Consider the following 21541-nt stretch of genomic DNA (forward strand, 5'->3'; position numbering starts at 1 on the left):
TGCTCTCCTAGAACCATGTTTTCACCCTTTGCAAGGAGGCATCCATTAATAAGGATATTTGTAGTTCAGTTTATCGGTAAAAAAGATTTTTTTTCCTTAATAACATCAATTAATAATAAATTTGAGATTATAAATGATTTAGAATCATGTATTTTCAGTACAATTTTGATCCATGCAGAAACTAAATTATAAATGATTTAGAATCATGCTAGTTAGTTTTAAAATGCTAAATATATAGTTTATGCCTAAAATTTAGGCTATTTTAATTTCATTACTAATATTTTAAAGTTAATTTAGAAATTAGTCAATTCAAAAATAACCTTTATTACCATTGCCTTTCAAAAGTTAAAGGTTGGAAATTCAAACATGATTGAATTTCAACAACAATAATAATAATTATTATTATTATTACTACTTAATAAAGAAATAACAACCCAACATTGAAAAATATTATTTTCTTTAGTCTTAACATATTTTGAATGTTATATATCCACCTCACCTCATTTGATTAAAAAAATGTTGACTATTAAAAATTCCAACTTAAACCTAACCGCACATATAACCTATGACATTAAAAAGACGTCATTTCATTTAAGAAAAAACAAATTATTGAGAAGTCATCCAATCATTTATTTCTTAATTTCAACAACAATCTTAATGATTTTTTTTAAAATATATGTTCAAGTTAAAATTGATTTTTTAAAAATATTAGCAATGAATTTTTTTTTCAAACAATTAAGTTATATGTTTGACTTGCTTCAAAACAAAAAAAGTTATATGTTTGACAGAAAAATTTCCAAATATGAAAGATTGGATCTCGCGCGAATGTAGTTAGGAAAAGAAAAAAAAATCACATATGCTTATCAAAATACAAATTTTCGAATAAAAAAAGATATAATAAATCCATTTTATTTATTTTATTTTAAGTATTGATTCGAACTAAAATTGTTGCATACACCTATTATATTACATTCAAATGAAACAATGATTCACATTTTAAACTAATGTTAGATTGAGATGTAAACATATGTGATTATAGTATACTAGAGTTAAAAAAAACATTGTAATTATAATTAATTTGAACATAACTTAATTGATAAATATATCATTAATCTCTAAGTTTGAATCTATACCGTTTTATTTGAATTGAACTAAAAAACACGTTAATTAAGAATGTATTGAACAGTAAAATATTCCATGGAAAACATGTTTGAAAAGGTTACTCATATAATTAATGAAGCACGTCGAATATAGAAAAAAAATAGTATTCCTAAACATTGGTGTGTAGGTTGTGTCATTGTGATGTCATTGAATTGATTGATCATTTTTGACAAGTTTGGTACCAAGGGAAAATGTTATGGCTTATAGATTTTTTCTTTCTTTTTCTCGTTAAAAGAATTAAACCTAAAACACTAATATTTACCGTAGGATTACTATCTCTACTTCAAAGTCAATCACTAGATTATGTGTCAAAAGAAGCTTCAAACAACGATTGTCAAGTATGCGCAACACCTAAGGAACACAATATAATAACCTATCAACAAGAGTAGAGAGAGATCATCGAGCTTGAAGAGGAACTAACCAAGAGGTTATCATATACTTGTCGCAAGGCTTCAAGATCTAAAGTAACCTCTCGCCATCGTAAACTTCTAAAAGATGGGCTATTAAAAATGCTCTCGAAGTGAGGCGCCTATGCCCATGCCCATGCAGCCAATGCCACTTGCACACAGCACACGCTGCATGTCAACATACACTCAGTGCTCAACCCCCTCACCTCCTCACCTGTCGCATGCCTAGGCGTACAATGCCCATCACACATATGCGTAGCATAGCATATATAGCATGGAATAGTATCATCTGTTGACAATGCCTCTTATGCGCACTACCCACCACCCAACGTATGATATATAAGTGATACTTTATATTGATATATTAGTGATAAACTTTATTAATGATAAAAAATGATAAGTGAGTATATACTTTTGTTGCGCCTCAGCTTAATAGCTAGAGGTTAAGTGCAAGTGTACACTGTCACAAGTAATAATCTCGAAATATTCCAAGTTCGTCTCCACAGGGACTAGTTTTCTTTTAAAATTAATTTTGCAAATTGTTGGAATGAGCAATCAGGTTTGTGATAAGAATTGGTGAGATTGTTGGGAACACGAAAAACACACGAAAATAACAGAATTTAAAAGGCCAACCCCCCTACTACTGTTTAGTTCTAAAATGATGAATTACATCTACCAAATGTGCCTGTAATTTCATTCAATTTATGCAAACTGGTTCAACTCCTATTCAATACCGCTTTTGGTTTGTTTAGAAGCTTAGGCTAGTGTTTACATATGTCTATGCAACTCTAGAATCCTAAATAAATCAAGTGCCAACTTACGTTTAACGGGTAAGAGATCCTATGTCTAGGATCTTGTTTTAGTTCTTATTTCTAAGTAACTTCCCGGTTTACCTTGATGAGATCCGTTTGACTCTAACCTTTTCAGAATTAAATTCAAACTAATGTGATTTAAATAAGTGGCCAACAAGAAAAATCAACTAGATAAATTCTATCAATCAAGATAAGCAAAGAGAGCGTAATACGCCGTGTTCACTGATAGATATAATTTATAGTGATAAGAACTAAATCATTCGTAGGAGGGTTGGAAAAACAATTTACCTACTCATGAAATTGAAAGAAATTAAAACACAAGAGAAGATAACAAAAGAAAGCATTTTAATTAGAATTGGAAAGAAAGTACAAAATGGAACCAATTGAATTGCAATAAAATAAACAAGAGTAATTGTAGAAAAATAATTGAAAAGAAAACTTAAATAAAAACTACAAAACTAAAGTAGAAAGGAAAACAAAAGCATGGAAAATGAGATGTGAAGAAGTGATGCTTGGAGGCTCCTTTTATAGGCCATGGAAGTAACAAGGATTTGAGAAATTCAAGGGAAGTTGGCAACCACTTGTTGTAGAGATATTAGGAGTAAAACCAAATATTGGACTAATTACTTGGTCAAGAGTGGTTATTCCCGTTTTGACAATCTAGGCATCGAATGTGGCTGAAGCATTGTGAGGTTGGAACTTTCAAAATAACTTGTCTCGCTGATTCCTCCAGTAAGCTGGAAATTCTGGCCTTGCAATGTGTCTGACGCATTGTGATCATAAATCTTCACTTTTCCTTACAAAATAAGCATATTTACACAAATTAGCTTTCATTTACGTATAACTGAATTCCAAAGTCCCTAATCACAAATTATGCACATTTTTCCTAAATTATATGCATGAACATACATTTTTCATCCCAAATAACCGTCAACTAAGTATGTGAACCTACCCTTTTTAACCTTAAGTCAAGTCTTATCAACTTTATCATGTGTAAATGGTATATCAGAGATATACCTTAGGTTAGATATATTATCGTGATTTACTTTATCGATAATGGAAAATAGTATATTAGTGATATATGAGAGAAAAATTTATCATATTTGTAAATTTACAAATATCGCAGCAAGTTTTATCATTCATTATAATTTTTTTATATTTTAAATATAATAAAAATACTTTTTTTTAATAATAAATTTAAGGTGGTTTAGTGTTATCTTATTAAGTAACTTCTCTTAGAAAAAAACTACAATATTAGGTAACTCGTGAACCCTTGTTACTTAAATAAGTTTATAACTCAACTGATCAATTTTAACTCGAAAAATATGGAATGAATTTGGTGGATCAAAATTTATGGTGATCATATTCTTCTAAACACCCCAAGTAAAATTCCAAAAGGGCCACAACATATTAATTTTCAGTACTAGTAATATTTTTCATCTCATCAATCACCAATCAAATAATCACATTCTCAAGCATAGTTCAATTGAAGTATCTACGGTCGACTATAAAAGTGTGAATTCGAATCCACACCTTTAAATATTATAATAAAAAAATTTTATCGCATGCCTAAATACCAGAAATTATTGTTAATTTTCGTTACATTATATATGTTAATTCATAAAATAATTCAACCTTTCCTACTAGAACTATTACTTTTTTCTTCCTGCATAAACTTTTAGAATTTTGACTTTAATCTTTAACTTTTAACTACTTTTTATTTTAATCCTAGCTTTTAAAAGTTATTACTAGTCCCTACATTTAGTCTAATAATGAACAATTTAGTTGCTACTTATGAATATTATATGATTTTTTTAATTAGCAATGTCACATTATAAATAAATTCAAACTTATAAATTTTTAAAAAATTTATTAATATCTTTGTTAATTTTTTTTAATACAACCAATATTGTGAGTCGAAAATAATACTAAGAGATACATACAATCTTGTACCATATTTTTAATAACTTAGAACAATATTTTTTTCATAAGTGACTAAAATTTTAATAAATGTCAAAACAACAATTAAGAATTTAAAAGTTGAAAGAAAGTAAAATAAATAGGAAAAAAAAGTCTAAGGGCAGAGATTCGAGAATTAAAGCTGATCACAAAACCATATTTAAATCTATGAAAAGAAAAGTTAGACAGCAGAGAAGAAAATGAAGAATCATTTCAGCTGAAAGCGGAAAGATTCATCAGCGATTTTTCAGCTGGCGAAGGCGACACGGTAATTAGTTCAAAGAATCAGCTGATCACATGGACTTTTTTCCGAGTTTCAGCACAATCCATTACTAAATTCTCGTTATTTTCCCGGAAAATTCACCCCAATTCTCTTTGCGGTGAAGACGAAATTCGCGGGAAACAAACAAAATAGCATCCCCCATTTTATTACTGTTCTACTGTAGTCGCTGTACAGGCGACAGTGAAAGCAAAAGCTCGATTAAAGTCTCCACTCGCCACTCGGTTCACATTCGGGATTCTTCGTTGGGAGAAAGGGAAACGAAAATAAAATTTTAACCCAATTTTCTTCTTCGATTTCTGGGTTGCTTCTGAAGATTGAGATTCGAGAAAGGGGGGAGGAGTTGAGAGTTGGATGATGGATTTGAAGGCTCTCCGTTTCATCACACACCAATCGTTCTTCTCCGTCGTCCGATCTGGGGACCTCGAGGCCATCAAACAGGTTTTGGATAAGCTGGCCGGAGATGAACCGGCCGATGGTTCCTCGGTTACCGATCTGATGGCGATGCAGAACGACGCTGGGCAGACGGCACTGTACGTGGCCGCTGAGAATAATCTTGAGGAAGTTTTTAGCTATTTGCTTAAATTCTCCACTGTCCAGATCCTGAAGATTAGGGCAAAATCTGACATGCACCCTTTTCATGTTGCTGCTAAGCGTGGCCATCTAGGTACTGCTATGAGCTCTGTTTCTGTGTTTTTTTTTCCTCGTTTTGACTTTTTATCTGGAAAATTGGTTGATATCTCGTCTCCCCGGATCCAGAGCTGATCAACTGAGATTGTAATTTGATATAACTGTTGTTAAACCTCGGCTGATAGCAACTGGGAAGTTTTTCTAGTTTGAGGTGCTAAATTTCATAGATAGTTTCTCCTTCGTGGTGGTGTGTGGGGGAAGAACATCAGTTTAAACCATTCACCAGATTGAGAAACCATGAATTTCTGCTTCAGTTTAATTGCTTCAGTGGATTCACAGAACTTAGAGACTTTCTATTATAGTCTTTGAACCTTGTAAAGCTATTTTAGTCATTGTAAAATTTTGAAATCTATTTGGAAACTTGACGACTGACTTAGAACATGTAGGTTTTTTAAGCACTTACTATACTCATCAAATAGTTGAACAAAGAAAAGAAAAAACATGCCTGGTGGAACTTTAAAACTTAGAAACCACAATAAATTAAACATGGAAATTTAGGGATTAAATTTAAACCTTTTTTAGTTGATGCTTCCATTTTTGTGAAAAAGTGTGGCAGAGCTAAAGTTTCCATAATTTCTCCCTTTCCATTTTAGAAGATTCTGGATTTTGCTTCTCACTTGGGTCTTATTAATCTGGGAAAAAGAAGTTAAATTTTCACCTTACTACAACCTTTTCATATGTTTAATTTATGATTTATCGATCTTTCATTACCTTGGCTTGAGTAGGGATCTTTGAACTTGGGTTAGTTCTGAGTGTTTATTGTCGTAGAATTAAGTGTGATCTAATCGCCCTTCAATGGCGCTGAACAACTCGTTCAATTAAAGGGCCCGATGTTGCTGGGAATATGTCAGCAACCTATTGCATATGGTAGTCATGTAGGACCTTGATCATGTAAGTCCAAATGAAATAGAAAGCGAAACATAGGACGGTGACACGAATTAAGAACATATTGTTGAATGAATCCCTTGTTGATAATATGTTACCTTAGGTTCTTTTTCGAAAGTTTTTTTTTTTCTTTTTCGAAAGGCATATGTTACCTTAGGTTGTAAGAACTTAAAATCTAGTGTCGACCGAAATTAGATACTAGTGAGGATGTAGCAAAAATACCATATGGTCTGTAACTCAGCCCAGGTATTGGTACTTCTCCATGTCTTGCGAATTTCATTTGTTTAATGAAGTTTGAATAAGAAAATGAATTTTAGTAGTTGACAGTACATCTATTTTATTCATTTTAAGGTGTGTGGCCGATAAAGTTTGAGATTATCACAGATAGGTAGCAGTATTTGATGATTGAAAGTTACTAACATGATTCTTGTCCATTAGAAGTTGAAAGATTTCACCTCCTACTAATGTATCTTGCTTTAAATTATTATCCATTGGAGGGATTTTTCACAAAATATCTTGAGAGTTAATCATTCGTCCTGTTTCAGGTATTGTAAAGGAGCTTTTGGGCATTTGGCCGGAGCTTTGTCTGTCATGTGACTCCACAAACACAAGCCCCCTCTATTCAGCTGCTGTACAGGACCATTTGGAAGTAGTCAATGCTATCTTAGATGCTGATGTCAGTTCAATGAGAATTGTAAGAAAGAATGGAAAGACAGCTCTGCATAATGTAGTGAGGTACGGCCTCCTTCGAATTGTTAAAACACTTATTGACCGTGATCCTGGAATAGTCGCGATCAAGGACAAGAAGTCCCAGACTGCACTTCATATGGCTGTAAAAGGTCAGAGCACTGCAGCAGTTGAGGAACTATTACATGTCGATTCGTCTATACTGAATGAACGAGACAAGATGGGAAATACCGCTTTGCATATAGCAACTAGAAAGTGTCGTGCAGAGGTATGACATGTTCTCGAAAAATGTTAGTTGATCTAAAATTAGATTGTCTACATAAGATATATATGTTGTTAAGTTTAATTTAGAAATGGCTAGCACATATTAATTAACTAGAGCAATATACTGCTTCAGCATTTCTCAATTGGAAAAGGTGCTTAAACTAAAAGGAATAGCTATAACTTGGTTGTTTTGTCGCTGATTCATGCCCTGTTTCTCAGATTGTAGGCCTTCTACTAAGCTTTACATCACTCGACGTCAATGCAATCAATAGTCAACGTGAAACCGCCATGGACTTGGCTGATAAATTGCAATACAGCGAATCTTCACTGGAGATTAAGGAAGCATTGGCTGAAGCTGGTGCTAAATATGCAAGGCATGTTGGCCGAGTTGATGAAGCAATGGAGCTCAAACGCACGGTCAGTGATATAAAACACGAAGTTCACTCGCAACTTATCCAAAACGAGAAAACACGTCGGAGAGTTTCTGGCATCGTCAAAGAACTGAAGAAGCTCCACAGAGAGGCTGTTCAGAATACCACAAATTCCATCACAGTTGTTGCCGTTCTTTTTGCATCCATTGCATTCCTGGCAATCTTCAATTTGCCTGGTCAATATCTACAAGAAGGAAAAAACGCTGGGCAGGCAAACATAGCTCATTATCATAGTATGGGTTTCCAAGTATTCTGCCTTCTAAACACTACATCTCTATTCATATCTTTAGCTGTCGTGGTGGTTCAAATTACTTTGGTAGCGTGGGACACAACCGCTCAGAAGCAGGTTGTCTCTGTCGTAAACAAGCTAATGTGGGCTGCATGTGCTTGCACCTCTGGAGCTTTCATAGCAATAGCTTATGTTGTTGTAGGGCACGAAACATGGATGGCGCTCGCTATCACCCTTGTTGGAGTCCCGATCCTTGTAGCAACTCTTGCTTGCATGTGCTACTTGGTTTTTCGACAACATTTTGGAATCTTTCGCAGCGACTCTCAACGACGAATCAGACGGGCAAGTGGGAGCAAGTCTTTCTCATGGCCTCACTCAGTTAACATATCTGATGATGATGACTACAACTCCGACCTTGAGAAGATCTACGCCTTATAGATATAATCCTTTCAGCAGTTTGGAGCCTGAAAGGATGGTTTTCCTGCACATAGGTATATATTGTAATGTAGAGTTGGGAGTACCTCTTCAGGTTCGTTAGGACTCGATGCGGATGCAAGTACATATGTTCGTGTAAAAACGGTTTACATAATGGTTTATAAGCAACCGAGCTTCGTATTTTCCAGGGTTTTGAGGTGGAATAGTGAATCTGATTGTATATCCTGTATATTCCTTAGGAAAGCTTCAGAAGTTTGAACACTTCTTTGGGTGAAGTCTCTTTTCTGTGTATTCTCTTCTTTACTTCTTAGTTCTAACGCTTGCTTTCTCTAAATAACTTCTAACAATCCTAGAGGCAAGAGAACAGAGTTCTTGCACATTTGTTGTGTTCCTCCCTAGCTCTGGGTTGCTTACTACAAAAGGAACGAGTGGTCGAGGTCGTATAATCAAGGGTAGCTTTTACAGTTTATGATTGATATTTATAATAAAAGAATTTGGAGATAGAAACATACTCTATCATCCATCAAAAAAATATCATCTTTGACCTCATTGTTTTGATCGGTTTGACTTCGGTTTAACCAACATAAGTGTAATTCAACTAATTAAACTAATTAAGGCATATATTATGATAAAAAGTCAAGAAATTCGATAACTAATTAAGGCAGATATTATGATAAAAAAGTCAAGAAATTCAAATTCCGATCCTGCCTATTGTTGAACTCTTGACTTAAATTTTCTAACTATAGTAGGTTTAAACTAAAATATTAACTAGTGTTAGCATTCGCAAATTTAGAATGATGGGAACGATGACGGATTTCCAGGAGACATAAGAAAAATTAGGGTTATTAGCAAACTACTTCCAAAAAAAGGATAATTTTACTAATTTTGATTGTAATAATCTTTTGGATAAATAATGAATTTGACCTTGATCTTAATTTCAATTATAATTGAGTTTAATTTTAATTTAATCCCTATAATTCTAAAAGTTTCAATTTTCAATTTGGTCCTTAAATTTTGTTTAAATCTCACAAATGATTTCTTTTTTTACCTACCAAAAAATCCCCTCATTTTTCCTTAATTTTTTTACTTGAGACCTTATCAGGCATCCAGATAAAAAATACAAACTCTCAATATAATATGATAAATAATGATAGGGATGGATTTGTGATGTTTAACCAATGAACCAAATTGAAAACTTTTAAAATTGAAAATACCCTCAAATTCCTAGGGTCAAATCTATAATTTAACCTAATTTATAAAATAAATCTGGCCAAATTACCCACAAATGACCCTTCTCATCCTCAAATTTATCTGCTCTTCATTCTTTTCCTCATCAACTCTCTTTAACTTCAACCTCTTCTTCTCTTGAAGGGGTGAGGCCAAAAAGAAAAAAAAAATATTGAATATAAATGTTAATCTCAACACATTGACCAGAAAAAAAATATTCATAATTGTTGCTATAGATCAAATGAGTTGACTAGTAAAACACACAATAAAAGGGTGCTAAACTTAATTTTTTCACAAAAACCCAAACAAAAATCATACAACAAAGATCTACAAGGGTGAACACAACTTCAACAGGCTAGTGAACTAATACCCAAAAAGAAAAACTAGGCTCAAATGTTTCAACCCCAATGCATCATAATCGCAACCAATATTTTGACAAGTTTCATCTGATCTATATGTACGTACAAGGATTCCAGGCATACCGGGAATTAGCAGCATCGTTTCATCTTCAGCTTTACACGGGTCCACAATCTTTGAGAATGTTGTACTTGCACAGAGGACATGTTGCATTCATCTTGAGCCATTTTGTGATGCACACATAATGAAAATGGTGATTGCAGGGAAGAGCATGAAGCTCGGCTCCATCCTCGTATGGACTAAGGCATATACAGCACTCCTAAAAGGAAAAGCAAGAAGATTATATATAAACTTCGGATTTCAAAAGAAGATTAGTTTAATAATGAAGAGAAAGATCATGTTGGTTGTTCTAATTGAATACTCTTTCTCACGTTAAATTAAATTTAGTCCCTAAACTAAAAAATTCTAATTGTCTTTGAATTTTAGATCAATACTTTTATTTAGTTTTTGTCATTAACACCATTAATAGAAGACATGTCATACATCAACCCAACCGAAATCTATCTAATGGGCACGACACGTTAAGATGTAACACCTCTCCCATCCATTTTTCTTAGGCTATCTTTGGGGTCTAATCACGTTAAATTAAATTTAGTCCCTAAACTAAACAATCCTAATTGTCTTTGAATTTTAAATCAATACTTCTATTTAGTTTTTATCATTAACACCATTAATAGAAGACATGTCATATATCAACCTGACCAAAATCTATCTAACGGGCACGGCACGTTAAGAAGTAACACCTCTCCCATCCATTTTTCTTAAGCTATCTTTAGGGTCTAATGAAGTAATGTTTCCGGAGATAAATATCCAAGACTACCATATTAAGGGACCTCATAGATTTATTTTCGTCTGCAACACAGAATATTAGGACCCGTTTGGTAATGTTTCTATTTCTTGATTCTGTTTCTTCATTTTTAATAAAGAAAAATGAATTGCATGGACCCAACATCTATGGATTCAAGTATGATAAAACTCTTTGTATTTATGTTTTGGAACAAATTGGGAATGGAAACCAGAAAAAAGAAACTTGTTTTGGTTGTTTCCAAAATTTCTATATAATTTTTACAATTTTGAGAATGTTCCCAAAAAAGAGAAACAAGAAACCTAGTTAGTGGCAAAATGCTTATATTTCTTAAGAAAATTGGAAACGAGAAACAAGAAACGGGAACGTTACGAAACGGACCCTTAATTATCTCTCTGTGTACACAACATTGTAGGAAACTGAAGTAGTGAGGATAACGGGAAGTAAAGAATGAAGATCAATCATAAAGAACGATAAAACAGTTGACTTTACCGCATCCTCATGTAACAGAACACGTTCGGTCGTCAAGTATCTACTACTTGTTTCTACTGGAACCATCACCCCATCCCCCCGAGAAGGCTTGTTGGAGACTTGATATCTATACTTGGGAAGCATACTCAAATCTGCATCGGATGCACCTTCCTGTTGAGATACATGTGAAGGGAAAAGGGAAAGAAAAAAGTTAGAGCAGGTTTCGTGAGCCCTCAATTTGCTTAACATCTCTGTGACAGCCATGAAAACAGGGATTTCCTCTTACCTGGCCAGCAATAGCATAAAGAATAGCTATAATGCAAGGCAAGCAGCAACAAAGAGCAATGCCAATCAAACATGCCAAAACAACACAAAAGATGGCAAAGAGCACGTCGAATGTCAGAAATATGACAGCCATCCTGCACAAACTCAGAATTAGAAATCATGAAGTCTTTTTATCTGAATGAGAAACAGATAAATGATATATTGATATATTCACGCCCCACAAAAAAATATAATGATAATAACACTTCAAGTTCTTACAGTTTGATTTGCTCCCTTCATTTTTTTTTAATATTGATGGTCCACTCCTTGCATTATGTTCATAATCTATCCCATTAAGCTCTAAGAAATAACAAGGATTTTAAGTTATTAAGCTTTCCACCTGGAGGCTTGAACTATGACCTTCGAGGTTTATCTCCAAACATTCCAAGGCCACCGTTGGGTGTTTTTTTTTTCTTTTTTTCTGAGAATTGGGAGTCTAAGCTTTGCTCCCCTATACCCAGGGGCCCCCACACCCACCCCGAGGCCCGGACCCGAGAGACATCAAAGGTTTTTAAGCTCATCAAAAGGTTCGAATTTGAGACCTCTAAGCCAGTATGACCAAGAGATCCCAAGTCCTTGCCAACTTGACTGCCTCTCGGGGGCACCCTCGGGTGTATCGGGTCCCATCATTTTAAAACACAAAAAAAAAGGCACCAACCCTTTAACTGGTCTCCATGTCAAAAATTTTGTTAGTTTATTTATTGATGACTCTAAATTAACAGAAGTTTTAATGGAGTACAAGACTAAGAGCGTTATTGAAAATTGGAGCACTATTATCACATTTTAAAATGTAAACACCAAATGAAAAAATAGCCAAACTACAGTATAAGAGGTGTATTTTTCCCCTAAAGGAAGTCTGGAATATATCGCCGACTTAAGCATCATAGAAATCACATAAGAGAAGACTAGTTTAAAGGCATGCTCTAAAAAAAAAAAAAAAAAATCCATGAACCAGTAGAATTGAGTTATATCAATTTGAATTATACATTTACACTTATTGGTTGGTTTGGTTCCCTAAAGTGTAAAACTGAAAAATAATCATGTCGGTTGGTTTGGATAAATTTTGTCAATTTGGTTTCAGCCCAAGATCGACCCACTGTAGCTTTCTAAGACATTTGAGAATGAGGGAAACTAGTTAGTTCATCAAATGTTATCCTAAAATGATAATGATTCATGGCACAATTAATGACATATTTTTTGTTTTTGGATAAGAGACAATATATTCAATGATCCAAAAGGAGGAAGAACAACCTAAGGGCGGAGGGTCGAGGACACCCTCCCCCAGCAACTAAACAATAGCAGCCTTCCAATTTCTAACCATCAAGTGTAGGCTATATAATTACAAAAGAATTTCTTGAGGTTTAAAGACCACCACGAAGCAAAATGTTGTACATCGCTACAAAAAAAAAAAAAAAAAGTCCAAAAAGTTATGAATTTCTTGTGATTAATGACATGATTTCAGTAATCATTGTCTCAATAGAGGGGGGATAACAGCCAAAAAGTGGACAATTTTCCTCAGGGAGAAATATATACAATCTAAATTATGCATTCACAGATTTTATTTTTGACAAAAGAAGGATGAGCAGCCAGCATCATGACGGTTCAAGAACATACCAGTATAAAGATGGAGCATTCTGCACGAGGATGTTACCACCAGCCACGATCCAGTAAAAGCCAACCATCCACCAGATAAACGAAACCATGGTGTTCACTGACTCATATCTTTTGACAACACTGCCCATCCACCATCAAGTCAATTATGCTAACAACTTATAAATCATCTAGCCTTTAATCGATAACTAAAAAAACATGCAGTTACTGAATTCCAATTAAGTAAAAACAAACTGTAGGAAGGGAATCAAATTTAATTTTTAGTTGTGGAAAGGAAGAAAGCTACTTAATCTACAAACTCATAAAATTATCTGAGCGCTCAAGAAATCAATCAATATTATATTCAATGGATAAATGGCTTTTACTTAATGTGAAAAAAAGTTATATTAAGTAAAAGAAAAGGAAATTCTTACTTTTCGATAAGCTCTAGTCATGCATGTAATTGGCTGAAATACTCTTTCACTTCAATCGGTATGCAAATATTACCCCCTGCATTCTCTTTTGATTAAAACCATTTGAGGAATTATTTGTAATCCCTTGCCTTTGGTTGATTTCTCATCATCCTTCGGTGTTTTGCTTGATTAATGAAAATTTCTCTCGTCTCCTATCCTATCTATATATAATCCCTGCACTAACTTTTTGAAATCATAAATCATTGCACTTTATCTTGGGCGGCAAATTTTCTGTAAATACTAATAGAAAAGCAAGCGGCAGCTGCAAAGTTTATGATTGGAAAAAGAATGCAGGGGTTAATCATTCAATAATCCTTAAATGCAGAGATAACTTCTACATTTTAACCAAAAATACAACAGTATAATCAGCTGCATTTGAAGTTACTCAAACAAAGACTAGAATCGTATTACAGTTCTACAAATATCATCTTCCCCATGGTCTTTCAAAAATTTTATCTGATCATCATGCTTCTTGGCAGAAGTTGCCCAGCATCCAAAAAATGAACAGAACATTCATTCAAACTTAGAAAAGGCATTTTGATAACCAAACGCAAAAACATGGATTCCAATTCCAATTTACTCACCTGGATAGATTCCTCGAGCTACCATCTTCTTCATCGCTAACATTATCAAAATACCCATCAGGCTGCGGCCGTTGCTGCGTCTCCGACACCCTAGCCCTCCTCGCATTCCTCCTTCTGAACTCTAACCAAACTAGCACAACGTGCACCAAGCACTGAACCGCATAAACCACGATCCAAAGCCGAATCGGCATATTGGGTTTCTCATCGACCGAGTGAAAAAGCACAACCAGCGAAACGACAACGAAAGCCAAATTCCATGCAATGTCAAGCGCGACGATGGGTTTGGAGTAGCCCCAATCCATGCGGCGCTCCTCAAGTTCGCGCGCGGCCGTCTCCCGAACGGCCATGGAAGTCCCACGGCGGCCAGTGAGGCGGCCGAGGAGAAGGGCGAAGGGGCCGACGGAGGAGTCGGAGGGCTGACGGGAGCGCAGGAGAGGAGCATGTTGGGACTCAGACATGGTCGCCGGCGAGAAGGGAGTTAGGGTTTGAGATTGATTAAGAAGGCGGTGCGACAGTGTAATGGGTCGCTGGAGCTTGTTGTTTGAGAAGGAGAATCTTGTTGTTCTGCATCCGCTGCTTCATCTGTCTAGAAAATGATGGAAAATTCATCATCTTCCATGGCCGTCTGGTGTTCATTTTCACACCTCTTTTTTTCCTTTTTCTTTCTCTTTTTTTTTTTTCTTTTTCTTTTTTTGTTGGCTTCGTTGCAAGAAATTCCTTTTTCCCTTCCATGCTAACTTTGCACTTTCCAGGTTAATTCTACAAAAATTAAGATTTTATTATTACGTTTTTCTCCCTATTTGGTTTATTTTTGGTACAAGCTCACTCAAAGAATCAAATCTAAAATTTAGGTGACGCTACCAAGTCTAGTGATAGCATAATTTTTATTACTGTACGGTTGGAATATCTTATACTTTTAAGTGATCAATTAACTCCTTATTTATAACTAAAGTGAGTATAGTTCAACGTTAAGTGACATATATCTCAAATTAAGAGGTTGTGAGCTCGATCCTCCATCTCCACATATTATACTAAAAAATAATTTGTACATAATGGAAATGCTTTAGTACAAATTTATGGTAAATTATGATCGAAATAAATTAGATAAAAATAAAAATAATTTTTTCAAATTAACATTTAAAAGCTACTAGGTCAAAATGAACTAAAACTGAACATACTAAAATCGAAATACTATTTAAACAAAAAATTAAATTAAACTTCATTTTCAAGTATGTGTTTAATAAATTTTTCAACTTTATATTTTGTGTATAATAAATCATTCCTCTTTAAAATTTTCAAATTTTTACAGAACTATTGAAATTTAATGTCATCTAAATTTTCAATTTTGTATATCTGTGATTTTTTTTTCAGATGGATAACTATTAGACACAAAATTACAATTTTAATAACTTTTTTTAGTACAACATGTTGGGGAAGGGATTATTGATTGGTGGTATATGTCAATTACCGCTGACTATGTTTGTTTGGCACAATTTTAACAACTTGTTGGAGAATTTTTTAATTTTAGAGGCTTATTAAGTACAAGACTAAAGTTTTAAAATTTCAAAGAGTAAACTTATCATTTAAACTAACCAGTCTATTCATGAAAAGAAAAAATTTATTTTGAAGTCAGTGTTGCAACTTGAGATGATATGTTAAAATAAAATTTCATTTGAATGATAGTTAAATAAAATATTCTAAAGATATAATTCAAATATTGGAATATGTGGAAATTTAAAAATGCATTAACTATTGAACTATCCTCGTATTGATTTTGACTTATATTTAATAAAATATAAAAATAAAAGATGAATATGAATATGAATATGAAATTAAACACAATGTTTAAAAGTATAAGTGCGTTAACTTCTTTTTAATTATATGCTAATTAATTCCATTATTTAATAATATATATTAGACCATTTTTAATAATTAATAATTATATTAAACCTACAATTGTTTCACTCCAAATCATTCGATGTTAGTTTTAACTAGTTTTGTATAATAAATAATTGGTTGTCTTAAATATAAAATTATCAATTAAGACGTGTGTTTGAATATAAATTTTATTATAGTCTTTTTCTGGTTCAACTATGAAGTAAAAATTTGTACTTTTAAATAGAACTATAGTTTAAATCTACAAATTTCATTAGTCATGGGGGGATAATAACTCATTTGTTTACCTCATTATATTATCAAATTACATTATAGGTTGTTGTGTAGTGCGCTCTATAAGCTAACTTCATTATAAAATATTGTCAGAGAAGAGAAAAAAAAATCCCTCTTCACATACCATAATGGTATATTAAACGTAAGACCCCATTTAAAGAAAAAAAAAGTTCATACAAAAAAATGTTATCTTTCACTTATATTATTGTGTTATTTAATATAAATATGAAACAATGTATTAATTGGTCTGCTCTTAATATAGTATACGAATAAATTTTAACTTACACAATTCTATATCTATACTATATACAAAATGAACTACTGCGTAGAACTCTATTTCTCCATTTCGCCTTTCTATTTTTCTTTTTAACTCAGTTGAAATTGATTATTTTTATTTATTATTTTTCGTAAATTAAATAATCTATACTTACTATCTATACTATATATAAATGGAGCTATGGAGCAAGATCTTTACCTTCAATTTTTGCCCTCGACTTTTTAATATATACCAATTTTACCTTTTAAAGTTCTACGAGACGCAACTGTTCGAATCAAGGGTGTCGGTTGAGATAAGTTAATCCCCAAGAATTGCAACTGCTTGACAAAGTGATGCATCACATAGGTGTGATTGGAGACCATTTGTAAAAGAAAAGAAAACTATGTACTTTTCTAGACACTATAAATCTTCCTTAAAGAGAGAGAATTGTGTGGCTCTGCAGAAACTCGTGGTGCAATGATTCATAATGATGAAGGAAGATGAAAGTAATGAGATTGAGAGTTGTGGAAATTGGGAATCTCTCTTAGGGATGATGAAAACAATGTTGGCGTCATATTTTTAAGTATACCATACTTTACTAGGCCCCTAGTAAATAATTTGGTTTTAGCCTCCTCGTACTATCTTGAACTGCTCTTGCAATTAAAAAATAGTAATAGTTACAGAGTGGAATCAAAGCTTGCAATGTGTCATTCTTACCTAAAACACAGGTCTAGGCACCATGGATGAAATTATGGGATAGCTCAAACTCAGCACCGACTTGAAAATATGAATTCTACCAAGACGCTGTCTACCGAAACTTCAAAATAGCATGACAAGGCTTTCTAGAACGGTCTCCATATAAAAATGGAGTTCATTCCTTATAAATGTATGTAATTCTATACTACCGCATTAGGTTTGACTCAACTCCTTCTCGAACTAAACACCACGCGAATGCAAAGTTTTTTTTTCCTTTTTCCTTTATGAACAACTTCACCTCGTTTAGAATCTTACGAATGCTCTACCTCAAAAATTGTAATGAAGATATCATTAGGAAAAAATAGTGTGGATAAAAAAATCTTCACTTCACGTAAATAAATGTACAATTAAATTTTATATATGAAATGAATAAATAGAATCTTTCCATGAAAATAAAACCAAACGGCTCGAGAATAAATTTACGCAAATAGCAGAGATCAACTTTTGTTAAGAATCAAAATCAAGAGCGCGAGGAGCAAGGTGATCCCATTCCCATGGCAGGCAATTTGCCCTGTTCTCAGCGTAGCGGACGACGCAGTTCTCGGCGGGCGCGCCAGCCGACGCTTCGCCGCCGTATCGATCATAATCCCAAATCGGCAGCCACCGCCGGGCGGAGACGGATCGACGGTGACGACCTTGGCCAGATTCGAAAACTGGCACGCAGCAGAGCTCTGGTTCATAGTCTGAAAATAGGAATTGAAAGCATAGGAAACGTTGCTTCTGGCATCGAGTTGGGCGCAGGAGGAGCCATAGCCGAGGCTGGTGCAATCGGCATGGTCGCAGGCGTAGGCGACGCTGTTCGGCAGATTCGGATCGGAAAGACTTGCTTCCGGCGCCATTACGCACCATTGCTTCGCCAAATACCTAACTCCTCTGGCCGGGACCAAGGGCTTTCTATTCCCCAAATTCAGAGAGTACTTGATCGTTCCGTCGTAATTGAAAATTCCCCAATGTCGCTCAAAACTCCCCGGCTGAATGCTCTTCGCATCCTCGTCGATTACCGCGAAGATGTACGTGTCCGTTGGCATCGGCCGCTTCGGCGTGCCCTGGCGGCGATTGATGCGATCGATTAGCCCTAACCGTCGAACAACAAAATCAAAATCAAAATCAGATGCGCACTCTACTCAATCGAATCTCGAATTGATCGATTAAACTATAACCAGACCTTGATTGAATCTCCGAGCATTGTCTCGATTGGCGCTTGGATCTCCATCGGTCGGCCATCCGACTTCCCCAATGATGATCGGCATGGAGGAGAAGCCGTTCTTCTCGAGAGCGGAGACGAGAGTGTCGAAATTAGCGTCCAGAACATTGGTGTAGGAGATGGATCCATCGATGACCGGCGCGGCGTTGCCGTTGAAGAAGGCGTACTCCTTGGGGAAGTGTGGATCGGCGTTGAGGCTGAGGAAGGGGTAGATGTTGATGGTGAGAGGGGCGGCGTTGTTGCTGAGGAACTTGATGATGTTGACCATCAGATCGCGGATGTCCGGCCGGAAGTTGCCGCCGGAGGGGAGGCCGTTTTCGGTCTCGTAAACGTCGGCGTTTAGAGGGATTGTGACCTTCACTTGCCGCGCCAAGCCGGCCTTTATCAGCGCCGCCTGAATGTTCTGCAGCGCCGGAAATGTGGTTTGAAGGAATGAACCGTTGTACGCATTTAGGAAAGGTTCATTCCCCACCGCCACATACCTGACATACAAAAACATGATAATTAATAATTAAAAACATGTTAGTTAATAATTATAGCATTAATCACATAAAGTAAAAAAATAAAGTAAAAAATAAATAAAGTAAAAAATAAAGTCAGTTAGTACTAAAACATCCCAATTTCTTTAAATTTCACTTTTTTCCCTAAATCTTTTATAGTACAATAATAATATGGGACGGAAATTTGTAGATAACTAGGTTATGCTAATATTGACAATTGGTAAATGAATTTTGAGTTTATTTCATTTTAGCTCGTGAGCTTTAAAGGTTACTATTTTGGTGTCAAAATGTGCATAATTAGAAAGTTAAAGGTATTTTTATTTTTGTCGAGATATTGAGTTCAAGTTCATATACCATATTTATTATGGTGTGAAATTCTAAAAAAAATATATATATTTAAGTCTCTAATATCAATTATTTAATAAAGGAACAATGTGAGTTTCTAAATAAAATGTGACCTCATTTTTGTAGTATGAAAAGAAATAACATAAACAAAAGTTAAAAATAATGATGCAACCCCTCCATCATAATTGAGTATATTTTCTTTATTATCGTTAAATGTTTAACAATTAATGAAGAGGAACTTTGTCCTCATTTATCATTAAATGTTTGACAATTAAAAGAGAGAAATGCAAAAATAAAGATTTTTTCTAAATAAAATGAGTTGTCAAATATTTAATGATGATTTCTACTTATCGAAAAAACAAGTATTTTCTATACTAACTTGATGATAGGTGCATTTATTGAAGCCAGATGTTGATTGAGATGAATGGTGGGTGAGGTAGATATTGAAGGTAGATTAAAATGATTATTGTTTTCATGAATCAAAATGAAAAAGATAAAAATACTTGGGAACAAGAAAGAACACGTAAATATACGTCCCTAAGGTTCAAGAGTTTTAATTAAATAATTAATTTAAAAATTAGCAATAAAGACAAATAGTTTTTTTAATGGAAAATCAAGTTACTTAAATTAAATATTTAAAAGTATTTTTTTTAGTACAAAATTTGGAAACTAAAATAAAGCTAATAGCTTTCTAAGTAAAGTTTTAGAATACTTGGAAGTTGATAAATAAGTATAACTTCTAAAAGTTTAAGATCTAAAAGGTAAAATAAATATATAAATTTAGAGAGTAAAATAAAAGCTAAACACCAGAATATCTATTCCTATGAATAAACAATGCAATTCAATTATTCTCTTTGCTAAGATACAAACAATTGAGCACAAAATCTGTGTAAAGATACTTTTTTATATTTTGAGACCAAATTATTTTTTATTTGATATATATAATACTAAATACACACTAATATTTGTTATTTACCTAATTTTTGTAACTTTAATTTATAAGTTAAAAAATACTTTTGGTTAAACGATTTAGTGCCTAAATTTTAGTGTGTATACGATTTAATCTCTTAAACTTTAGTATGTAATGATTTAGTCTTTTATCGTGAAATTTTTTGTTAAATTTCTTATACATATAAATCGATAAACCAACGAAGGACTAAATGTATTGTTATGGGATAAAAACAACATATATTTTTCACGGTAGAAAGCTCAATAACTAAATCGTTGCTTTACCGAAAATACCATAATCAAACGTGTTTTCTTAACCTAATATAATTATGTTTGTACCAACATTATTAAAGATCCTGCATCATTGAACTGATATGGTATCAGAGTCCAAAAACTCAAATGAGCAAAAAGATGAACTACTTCTTTCATCGTCAATTGATTTGAGATAGAATCCCATGAATATTGGTTAATATCGAGCAATTTAGTAACATCTCCATCAAATCGAGACCTGGAAAAGTACCTGATATCGGTGCCAAAATTGGAAACGAAATAGGAGACATTTTTGGAGACCCAATTCTCAGCAACACGTACACTAGTGGCAAGGGGGGCCAAGAATTCATTAGGCACACCAAGCATAACTTGGAGGCCAGAATTGCCGAGGGCTTGAAGAGCTCCGGGGTCGGCTTCGAAGAGCTTCACTTTGTTGAACCCATTGTCCTTCATCAATTTGACCACTATGTCCGGCGGGAGCGGGTGCGAGGAGCGCGTTCCCCAGTTGCAGGCGAACCCAACGGCGCCCTTCAGAACGCCTGCTTCGTAACCCAAACAAGAAATGATCAGCAAAAGCAATTGCCACGGGAGTCCCATGTTTTTGTGTGGCGTTGGACGCCTTTTGGGGGGATGCCATTTTAAATGTAATGGGGAAATTGTAAAGTTGGGTGGGACATTGGACATTGGACGAGACCTTTTGGGCAAGGAAAGGCAAGGGATTAATTGCATCGAGGAGGATTCCCAAAGGAATTGGGTTCCATGAGAACATCTACACGTATTGCCAATCAATGATTCTTCTTCCTTAATGTAACGTTGGTGTACTATTTTAGTAGGTATCCTTTTACGGACTGATAATTAAGAAAGATGAATACGTGAAGGGAGAGACGGGGAAATATAAATTGTTTTTGTTTTTTTAAATGAATAGCTGTGGATTTTTAATGTTGTGAAGTAAGAAAATGTAG

General features: G+C 34.3%; 3 protein-coding genes across 3 annotated transcripts; 1 reads left to right on the top strand and 2 right to left on the bottom strand.

Moving 5' to 3' along the window:
* The first annotated feature begins 4717 nt into the window (after positions 1-4717).
* Positions 4718-8531, top strand: LOC111015655 (Ankyrin repeat family protein). The gene is made up of 3 exons (XM_022290747.2): positions 4718-5286; positions 6740-7149; positions 7365-8531. Exons 1-3 carry the CDS (start codon positions 4974-4976, stop codon positions 8241-8243), a joined length of 1602 nt encoding a protein of 533 aa, XP_022146439.1. The 5' UTR covers positions 4718-4973; the 3' UTR covers positions 8244-8531.
* Positions 8532-9666: 1135 nt separating this feature from the next.
* On the bottom strand, positions 9667-14840 carry LOC111015667 (Zinc finger, C3HC4 type (RING finger) family protein). The gene is made up of 5 exons (XM_022290761.2): positions 14132-14840; positions 13099-13218; positions 11447-11579; positions 11182-11331; positions 9667-10143 (listed from the first exon to the last, which is right to left on the bottom strand). The coding sequence occupies exons 1-5, from the start codon at positions 14587-14589 to the stop codon at positions 9982-9984; spliced, it is 1023 nt and encodes a 340-aa protein (XP_022146453.1). The 5' UTR covers positions 14590-14840; the 3' UTR covers positions 9667-9981.
* Positions 14841-17603: 2763 nt separating this feature from the next.
* On the bottom strand, positions 17604-21211 carry LOC111015592 (glucan endo-1,3-beta-glucosidase 5). Its single transcript, XM_088122376.1, has 3 exons — positions 20830-21211; positions 18478-18998; positions 17604-18387 (listed from the first exon to the last, which is right to left on the bottom strand). Exons 1-3 carry the CDS (start codon positions 21174-21176, stop codon positions 17750-17752), a joined length of 1506 nt encoding a protein of 501 aa, XP_087978502.1. The 5' UTR covers positions 21177-21211; the 3' UTR covers positions 17604-17749.
* Positions 21212-21541: the final 330 nt, after the last annotated feature.

Source organism: Momordica charantia, assembly GCF_013281855.1.
Source record: "Momordica charantia cultivar OHB3-1 chromosome 4 unlocalized genomic scaffold, Mcharantia_2.0 BLBB01000004.1, whole genome shotgun sequence".
Taxonomy (NCBI): Eukaryota; Viridiplantae; Streptophyta; class Magnoliopsida; order Cucurbitales; family Cucurbitaceae; genus Momordica; species Momordica charantia.

What these genes read in the sequence shown, in the direction of transcription:
- LOC111015592 (XM_088122376.1), bottom strand. Translation starts at nt 21,176, where the DNA reads ATGGGACTCCCGTGGCAATTGCTTTTGCTGATCATTTCTTGTTTGGGT. An exon ending in AATTTTGGCACCGATATCAG is followed by an intron (nt 18,999 to 20,829) that starts GTACTTTTCCAG and finishes TTTGTATGTCAG; the next exon opens with GTATGTGGCGGTGGGGAATG. An exon ending in TGCTCGGAGATTCAATCAAG is followed by an intron (nt 18,388 to 18,477) that starts GTCTGGTTATAG and finishes TTCGACGGTTAG; the next exon opens with GGCTAATCGATCGCATCAAT.
- LOC111015667 (XM_022290761.2), bottom strand. Translation starts at nt 14,589, where the DNA reads ATGTCTGAGTCCCAACATGCTCCTCTCCTGCGCTCCCGTCAGCCCTCC. An exon ending in AGCTCGAGGAATCTATCCAG is followed by an intron (nt 13,219 to 14,131) that starts GTGAGTAAATTG and finishes GTGGATGGGCAG; the next exon opens with TGTTGTCAAAAGATATGAGT. An exon ending in AATGCTCCATCTTTATACTG is followed by an intron (nt 11,580 to 13,098) that starts GTATGTTCTTGA and finishes GAGTTTGTGCAG; the next exon opens with GATGGCTGTCATATTTCTGA.
- LOC111015655 (XM_022290747.2), top strand. Translation starts at nt 4,974, where the DNA reads ATGATGGATTTGAAGGCTCTCCGTTTCATCACACACCAATCGTTCTTC. An exon ending in TGCTAAGCGTGGCCATCTAG is followed by an intron (nt 5,287 to 6,739) that starts GTACTGCTATGA and finishes GTCCTGTTTCAG; the next exon opens with GTATTGTAAAGGAGCTTTTG. An exon ending in CTAGAAAGTGTCGTGCAGAG is followed by an intron (nt 7,150 to 7,364) that starts GTATGACATGTT and finishes CCTGTTTCTCAG; the next exon opens with ATTGTAGGCCTTCTACTAAG.